Below are 9297 nucleotides of genomic sequence, written 5' to 3' on the forward strand. Positions count from 1 at the left end.
CTCCCTCCCTCCCTCCCTCTTTCTTTCTTTCTTTCTTTCTTTCTTTCTTTCTTTCTTTCTTTCTTTCTTTCTTTCTTTCTTTCCGAGACACAGTTTCTCTATGTAGTGCAAACTGTCATGGAACTTGCTATGTAGAGAACCTGCTATGTAGACCATGCTAGCCTTGAACTTACAGAGATCCTCAGGCTTTGGGGATTAAAAGAATACACCACCACACCCTACCTGATATCTTTTTTTTAAAGTCTCCTGTTGAGCAGGCTAGCCTCACCTTGCTATGGAGTAGAATGCTGGGGTGACAGGCGATTGCACAACACTCAGTGGGAAGTACCTTCCCCTTGATATCACCTGACCTCGGGCCCAGGAAAGCTTGAAACTAGTGTTCTTGATTTTTTAGTTACATCAACCAAATCATTTCTGGCTGGCTCAGCTGTTACACTCCCAGTGTGGACCCCAGGCCAACGGGCCCTTTCCCTAACCTGGGTCCAAGCTCTCCTTGGATGGTGTTTTCAGTGACTCTTCCGGGTCACACTCCTCCTCCGTCTCATCCTCTGTCTGCTCTCCAGGGCTCAGGGAGCAGATCTCGCTCAGTGTAGATACATATGTCTCCTGGCTTCGGGAAGGAAAACAGAAAGGAGAGAAGCATAGAAGTGAATGGGGTGAGATGGGAGCCTGTCTGTTGAGAGCCACATGGTGGAGTATTAGCCTCAAAACTAAGTACGAGCTGAGGTACATTCCTTTGGTGCCTGAGCCCATGACACCTCCACTTCAGGACCAGTGGTTGTGGTCAGGGCCCAGTCCTCACAGGCACCTTGGAGCCTACATGGAGGCCAGAGCAAGGCTCAGAGTGAGGGGCAGAGAGGGACAGACCTAGAGAAGAAACTTCCCAACACCTTCAATCTCAAGCCAGAACCTGAGCCAGGCATTGTGGTTCATTCTGATATCTGAATACTTGGAAACTGAGGCAGGAGGACTGGCCAGCCTGGGCCAGACAGCAAGACTATCTAGAAAACTGTGCAAGTTCACTCCAAATAGTGGGAGAGAAGTATAAAGATTGAAGAAATGTTCTTAGGGGACTCGAGTAAGCAGAGGACCAGCTCTGTGCTGAAGGTAAGAGGACATTCAGCGCCACGGGAGTCCCTACTGGTTCCTCTTCTGAGCACCCTTCTGCGCTGCTGGGTGGGTAGGTCCTTCTGGTCCCCCGGCCCCCCAGGGCTTCCCCATCACTGGGCTCACTAAGTACGAGGATTCAGCACTTTAAAACATTTCTTAGACAGGGTTTCTCTGTAGCTTTGAAGTCTGTCCTGGAACTCAGAGATCCGCCTGTCTTTGCTTCCCAAGTGCTGAGATCAAAGGCGTGCGCCACCAGAGCCCACCACTTTCTACCAATTCTTCCTGTTAAAACTTTTCTTAAATTGTGGTTTGGAACTTTGTTTCCAAAGCCTGACATTCCCCCAGGCTAAGAATACTGGAGGGCTCCGCTCAGGGCTTTCTTGGCCTAGGCCACTTCACCAGTCTTGGGGTTGGCAGGACCTGGGTGGAACGCTCCACTTCTGGAGCTTGGGCTGCTGCTGCTCCTGGCGATTGATCTCCAGCAGGTGCTGCTTCATGCAGTTGGTGATCTCCGGGCCCAGGTGCCAGATGAACACGCAGCTGCAAAGAGTGGGGTGTAAAGCAGAGGAAAGTGTACATGCGAGCCACTGCTGTGTCTGAGCCTGGAGCCCCTACAACATCACGGCCAAGATCCCACTCCCCAGATGCCCTTCGGCTGAGCTCGTGGGCTTTGAACCTGGGCTCAAGGTCCAGACGTCCCAGAAAACTAGGGGCCTCCAGACTCAAGACAAATAGCTCTGGGGCAGAACTGTGATAACCAAAGGGACAAACAAAAGACCTCCCTGGGATCAATAGATCCCGAAGGACAGGTCATGTATTGTCCTCTCAGCTGTCACCCTGTTCAGGACAGACTGAACGTCTTTACAGAGCAAACAGGCTGGGGGGGGGGAGAGAATATGAGTAAGCCTGAGCTCTGAAGCACTCTCCTCAGGCTGAAGCACAGCAAGCTGGGCTGAGTCTTTCTGCCACGCTGTGCGCCCACCTACTCTTAGAGGGAGGCCCACCAGGGGCAGCCTCCACACGTCCCACCTGTCTCCAGACACTGTGATCAAGTGACGGCAGTCATAGGTGAACTTCATGCCCGTGACGATTTCTGCAAGCAAGGAGAGAGGCCATCCTTACTCTGAGTCAGGCTGTGGGAGCAGGGCAGGTGGCTCAGGCAGATACCAACCTGAATGGCCGAACATCTTGGCAACACACTCTCCCGAGTAAAAATCAATCACCGAGATGCTTTTATCAGAGCAGCTGGTAGCCAGGAAGGTGCCTGAGGGGTCCACATGGACCTGAGGGAAGAGACATGTTACCTCAGGCTGCCTGCTTTATTCCTATTGGGAGGCCCGGGCCAAACACCTTAGTACCACCCCCTGAATGATCACCTCTTTTGTGCTGGACACTTGGTCCAGGGAATCAACTCAGGGCACTCTCATGACACCCGGCAGGGCAGGAATTTCTGCTGCCATTTTGCAGGTGAAGAATTCACAGCCACCAGTGTAGAATGATGGTGGCCAGGCCCTAGGCTAAATGCTCAGTGCCTGCAAGCTTAGCCCTCTACACAACAACCCGAGGGTGGAAGCGGCTTCCTTTGGCATTGACAGAGACGCTCAGCCTGAGGCACAGCTGGGGTCTGTCAGGGAGCCTGAACTCAGAACAACTCCTCTGACCCAGAGTCTCTGGAAAGTGTCCTCCTGAGCTGTGTCCCGTGGGAGGACAAGCCAAGACAGGAGTGAAGTATGTCTGTTTCCTCCAACCACACCCTGTTGCCATTTAACTAGAGCCCACTCAGCGGTACAGGTCTGAGGAGGCAAGGTGGGGTTCTGTGCTGGGGTACGTGGTGTCTCACACTCACCTTCAGCAGGGACCCGTCATCTCCCTGGGAGCCCTTGTAGCATTTCTTCTGTTTCCCACTCACTGTGTTGTAGACCCTGGGGAAGTGGGGATGCCATGTGGGAGCGGAAGACACCTCTGCTGCCCTTTGCTCCTGGGTGGGAGCCCGCACCTCAAGCTGAGGTTATGCTCTGGGTACTGATGAGCTGGTATCTCTTCTTTCACCCAGCAAGCACAGGGCTTAGTCCCAGGTAGAAGTAGAGAACACAATCCTTAGGCCAACCCTGCTAGCTCCTGACCTTCCTACAGGTCACACTGGCTCCCAAGGCTCCCTTCACCCCAGCCTGGACCACCATGCACTGTCCTTTTGTGGGCTTCCTGAAGGACTGGGCTACCTTGGCCACTACTGTGATAGCTGAGTTCTCCAGCCCAGACAGGTACCCAAGCAAGATAGGTGAATGAGTTATGAGTCCCAGGAGCCACAAGTCTTCTTTCTGTAGGGCTGGTGGCTAAACCTGGTGGAGCAGCTCCTCTTCCCCCTTTTTGAGATGGGTCTCATGTAGGCCATATGGTGACTTCTAGTTTGCTACGGCTAGGGCTGGCTCTGAGCTGCTGATGCTCCTCCCGAATGCAAGGATTGCAGGCACGCGCTGCTGTGATGAGGATCACAGACCCCAAGTGACCCTCTCTTCCCCTGAAATCAGGCCACATCTGTTTGCAGTCTCTGTCCCAGCCACAGAGAGCTGCTGTGACCTTGCAACTATCACACAGCTGAGTTCTTTCCCTCCTCCACACAGTTGGGAAACAACCTTGAATTATTACTGTTATCAGTGCCTGTGACTTCTAGGTCACATGAAACCTCCCACCCTAAGCCCCTGTGAAAACCTCTCAGAGCCAGAAACTTACTTTGTCTTACAGAACTGAAAGGCCTGCTTCTCCCTTTGGGGCCCCTCAATGCTTCCTTTCCATGAATCTGCTACTATAGATACTATACAATGCCCTGCTGGAAGCCAGACTTCTAAGAAACACATGCTGGGTCCATCAGTCTCACCAGGGACCAGATGAGCAGGGAGAAGCACGTAGCCAGGGAGAAGACAGTCCAGCAAGTAAGTACGTCCTTACTCAGCCAGGCTGGAGACAAGCTGGGGCCAGGCCAACAGAGGCACAAGGAACTCCTCACCTCACATTGCGGTCCTGGCAGGCCACAGCCACATACTTCTGTGTGATGTCAATATCCATGTCATACAAGGTGGTCTTCTCTGCTACATGGTGGGTACGGACAAAGTGCAGCCCATCCGAGGTCTGGCAGGGCAGGCAAGACCTTCAGAAGATACCCCTGACAAGTTCCTGACCTTAGTTCCCAAGGAGGCCAGCCCACTTACCTGCTGGGCACTGCGAAAGTAGATGCTTTTGTCGGTCCCACAGCTGATCATCTGGACATCCCTGGTGCCTGGAGAAGGGGGAGGCAGGGGTTTTTGGACGGTGCCACCCTATGCTACACAGGAGGGAAAACCCCACCTCAGGACAAACCACCAACTCTGCATCAGAAAGGTTCCGAGCGGAGGGGAGGCCTTTTAAGACACAAACTGTACATAAGGCAGGTCTGGGCAAAATAGGGATACTCAGGAAAACAAAGAGAAGGGGTACAGAGAGGACAGCATTTTGAGAGCTGGGGGTGGTGATACATTCAGTATGTGGGAATCTGAGGTGGGAAGAACTCAAATTCTAGGCCAGTGTGGCTATAGGAAATCTTGTTTCAAAAAGCAAAGACAAACAACTAAGGGCCAGAAATTGATATCTATCTATCTATCTATCTATCTATCTATCTATCTATCTATCTATCTATCTATCTATCTATCTATCTTGTTTAGTATGTTTAAGGAAGGCCTCAGCACCGCAAGATGAAACACAAATGACAAATGAAGGCCATGTGTGTGTGACGTCTGTAACCCCAGCACTTGGGAGGGTGGGAAGATCAGCTCAAGGTCATCCTTAGCTCCACAGTAAGTTTGAGGTCATAGTAAGGAACTCAAGAGCCTTGCTGAGGACAGTCTTAAATGATACACTCCCCAGTCACTGGGATTACAGGCTCATGCTACCACACATGACTGGATATATATTTCACAGAAAGTCAAAAGACTGCATCAGGTATCATTCTTGGTCACCTTTACTAATTTATTGTATTCACAGTATATGGTGTGAATGTGGAGGCCCGAGAACAACTTGCAGGAACTGGTTCTCTACTCCCACTGTGTGGGTCCCAGAGATTAAACTCAGGTCATCAGGCTTGGTGGCAAGGACCTTTTCCAGCTAAGCCATCTTGCCTGCCTCTTCCACCTTAATTTCTGAGACTGGTCTTTCATCTTTCACTAAGCTGGAACTCACTGCTCAGCTAGAGAGCCGTGTGTCTCCACCTCCCAACCCTAGGCTTATAGATGGCTTTCTATATGGGTGTCAGAAATCAGAACTCAGGTCACCAGCTTACATAAAAGCATTTGCCCACTGAGCTATGCCCTCAGCCTCTGTAATGGTGCATCTGCACCCCTGGACACGTCTGTGAGGAGATCTGTAGAGCTGTAACTGAGGGATGACCCACCCTGAATGTGGGGAGCACCATTCAGACTAGGGCCCTGGATAAGCCCCAGCATGCACCTTTCTCTGTCCCTGACTTTGGATGCTGTCTCCTACTGAAGTCTTGTTTTCCTGCTAAGAACTGTATCTTCGCCTAAACCGGGAGCCAAAACAAATCCTTCATAAGTTGCTTCTGCCAAGTATTTTGTCAAAGCAACAAGGAAAGTAGGCTGCTAGTCGTGGTTCCTGAGCCCAACAATCCTCTTGCCTCTAGAGCAGCTGAGACTTAAGGAATATGACACTGCATTGGCCTACCCACTTTCCATCCATCCATCCATCCATCCATCCATCCATCCATCCATCCATCCATCCATCCATCCATCCATCTATCCATTTTTATAAACCAAAAAACCAAAAAGCCCAATCTTCAGATCTACAGTTGCCACTCCTGTCTCTGCATGCCACAGGACATGCTGTGGTTACTTACAAACAAAGAGATGTCTGTTGAGATCTAGCAAGCGGGAGGGAAGGCACTCACCAGTAAACTTAATGGCTGTGATGGAGGAGGAGTGGTCATCCAGGGTCTGCTCCAGGTTGTAGTTCTTCTCCACATTTAACACATGGATAAGCCGGTCCCGACTAGCTGAAGCCAGCAAAGCTACTCCTGTGAGTGGAGAGGACAGATGGGTTGCCAAAGGCTGCATAGATGCTCTGCCTCTCATGTAAGCAGGTAGACTGAGATGTCCAATCCTTGACGAAGGGGGTCTTTGGGTTCACAGCTGTAGCTAGGGTGCCTCAAACCAAGAAAGGGCAAGTCCTTGGCTCTGGGTGGCCTTTTCCCTGAGCCCCTACGCCCTTACCACCAGTTGAGTAAAGGCAAATCTTGGCATGTGTATGGGCCACACTTATCTGTAGTGGACCCTTTGGCACACCACGGCACTCCTTCCTGCTAAGTCTATTCTGAGGGATGAATGGGAGGCCTAGGCGTTCGCTGAGCCCCACTTACAACCATGCCCAGCTCTAAGTCTTGGCTCCTTAGGCCTCAGTCAGGCCTCGCTGTCTGCTCTCTGCCACCATCTTTATCTCCCTGGGCCTTTCCTGCATTGGCCCTTGGACTAGGCCTGCTCTGTCACTATAGAGCTGAGTTTTTCACACAGCCCGAGGCCAGGATAGTTCAGAGAAGTTGTAAGGGTGGAGAAACACAGAAAGAAACTCTGATGGGCAGAAGGTATGGAGGATGGAAGGAAAAATGGCATGGCAAACCATCATTTGCACCTCAGGGGGATAAGTCCACCCAGACTGAATAGTGTGCTGGTTTGAATAAGAAATGCTCCACACAGGCTCAGGCATTTGAACACTTGGTCCCTAGGATTTCATTATAGCAGCACAATACAGATAGGGTATTCCAAACGTGTATGTCTGAACCAAATGACAAGCTCAAAACGGGAAATCCTACATGACTGGCTTGTACTCTGCAGAAAGCCAAAGTCCAAAGGCAAAGTTAAGACTGTAGGAGCGCTCCAGAGTAAAAATGATAACACAGCCAAGACGTTGGGAAATGTGAGCCTAGGTTAGGAACAAAGGTTCTAGGAAAGGCAATACTAGAGAACTAACCAAATTTCAGTAAGGAATTGGATAAATGACATCATGGTATCAAAATGGAATACACAGACTTGGTAAGTGTGGTAGTGTTTTATATGTGTGTACATATAGATAGATATATACGTGTGTGTATGTGCACACACATATGTATACACACACACACACACACATATATATATACATACACACACGGATGAATGAATAAATATGACCAAGATGGGACAGGGCATCTATAATGTACAATGCTAGGTAATGCTCCACCCCCGAGTTCCACCCTAGCATGCTACAGTCATGTAAATGTAGATGCTCTTAGGGTGCTAGAGGATCAGAGGACATCATTCCTGAACTCTCACATCACCCAGCAAAAAAACAAAATGTGAATGTTCTTATTCTATCCCGTATGTCACACACACACACACACACACACACACACACAGCAATGGAAAGAGGAAAGCAGAGCAAGTCATGTATGTAGTCAAAGGGTTAGACTGGATTTAAAAGAAAATCTGGATCTAGAAAGTTTGCAAGTACTTGCTATCACATTCTTGCAATTTTTCTGTAGACATTTAGCTTTTTAAAGGGCACACCCATCAGCCCGTCCATCCAGCGGATGAGCTTTTATTCATATCCTCACTCACACGCCTGCAGCTTGGGTCTTGAGGTACTGGGACCAGCATGAGCCTACAGCTGTCTTGTTTTGTGGAATCCATACAACCTGGCCCAGTCTAACCACAGGGCCCTTACTGAAGACTCCACTCCCGTCAGTTGCTGCTATCCATAGCTCTGCCCACCTGACCTCAGCCTGCTGTAGGCTCACCTGTCTCAGGCTTGGAGTAGTCCAGGCTCAGCACCTCAGCATCATGGGCCTCCACCTTGATCAGCTCGTCCATGAAGTGCAGCTCGTGGACCCTGGGAGACACACACTGCCAACTGTACCCTGCCCACTGCCCCAAGCCCGGCTCCAGGCCAGCACTGAAGTCTTACTGTGTCAATTGGTCTGAGATGTCCAACCACACCTTCCCATCAGACATGGCTGTGGTAAAGGCAGCAGTGCAGAAACAAGGAGACCATAGGTATGACCTTCCTGTAGTTCACAAGCCAAAACAACCCCAGGGACTGAAGACGGTACTCTGTAGCAAGGCAGTTTGCAGAGCTAAATATCACAGGCAGTCTCTGATGGAAAGGCAAAGGGTCAGAGACCATATTCATGGATTTACCTCTCCTTTGTTTTCTTTCTTTTTTAAAAAAGATTATTTATCCCCCCTTTTGTTCATGGGGGAGGCATCCTCAGTATTTATCCTTAGCTGGTCTGGTACTGGCTATGTAGACCAGGCTGCCCTCAGGCTCCCAGAGACCTACCTGTCCCTGACTCCAAGTGATGCGATTAAAGGTGTGTGCCTATTTTTTAAAAAATGTTTTCACTGTGTGTGTGTGCGCGCGCGCGCGTGTGTGCATATGTGTGTGGCATGTGTGTGCCTGCCGAGGCCAGAAGAAGGCATTAAATCCTCTAGAGCTATAGTTAAAGCCCTGTAGTTCTGAGTGGTCTGACATTGCTACTGGGGACCAAACTATGGTCCTCTGTGAGAAAAGTGAACACCTGAACTCCTGGGCCATCTCTTTAGCTCTTTGTTTTCTTTTGATAGTGTGCACCATCATGCTTCATTCATTAGTCATTGTTTTTTTCCTTTTCTTTTTAAAGACAGGGTCTCTCTCTATAGCCCTGGCTATCCTCAAACTCAGTCTGTAGAGCAGGCCAGCCTTAAACTCAGAGATCTTCTTGCCTGTCTCCTAGGTGGTGGGATTAAAGGCATGCGCCCCACATGCGCTCATGCCCCATTCATAAACATCCTCAAATGTAGACTTCCCTTATTTCTGCCACCACAACTCCTCTGCTGTCTAGTGTGTGAGTTTTAGCCCAGCCTTTTCTGCTTTTACTCAACTCAATTAATCCAAGTATATAAAAGATAGATAAAACAGGGTTTTAAATTAAATTTAAAGGGGATTAAATCACTAGATAAAAGCCAGGCAGTGGTGGCGCACGCCTTTAATCCCAACACTCGGGAGGCAGAGGCAGGTGGATCTCTGAGTTTGAGGCCAGCCTGGTCTGCAAAGAGAGTTCCAGGACACAGAAGACTATTTCACAGAGAAACCCTGTCTCAAAAATCCAAAAAAAAAAAAAAAAAAAAAAAA

The 9297-nt window shown here is 49.7% G+C and overlaps 1 protein-coding gene across 1 annotated transcript in view; it reads right to left on the reverse strand.

Annotated features, from left to right (window-relative positions):
• Wdr62 (WD repeat domain 62) overlaps window positions 1–9297 on the reverse strand; it is a 39973-nt gene that overhangs the window by 9247 nt on the left and 21429 nt on the right. The window contains 9 exon segments of the mRNA XM_050119061.1: window positions 477–610; window positions 1531–1650; window positions 2140–2203; window positions 2282–2393; window positions 2957–3032; window positions 4115–4236; window positions 4317–4384; window positions 6044–6169; window positions 7925–8086. Coding sequence (XP_049975018.1) covers window positions 477–610; window positions 1531–1650; window positions 2140–2203; window positions 2282–2393; window positions 2957–3032; window positions 4115–4236; window positions 4317–4384; window positions 6044–6169; window positions 7925–8086 — 984 coding nt within the window.

This window comes from Alexandromys fortis, unplaced genomic scaffold, assembly GCF_014885135.2.
Source record: "Alexandromys fortis isolate MF-2015 unplaced genomic scaffold, M_Fortis_MF-2015_v1.1 scaffold_140, whole genome shotgun sequence".
Lineage (NCBI taxonomy): Eukaryota > Metazoa > Chordata > Mammalia > Rodentia > Cricetidae > Alexandromys > Alexandromys fortis.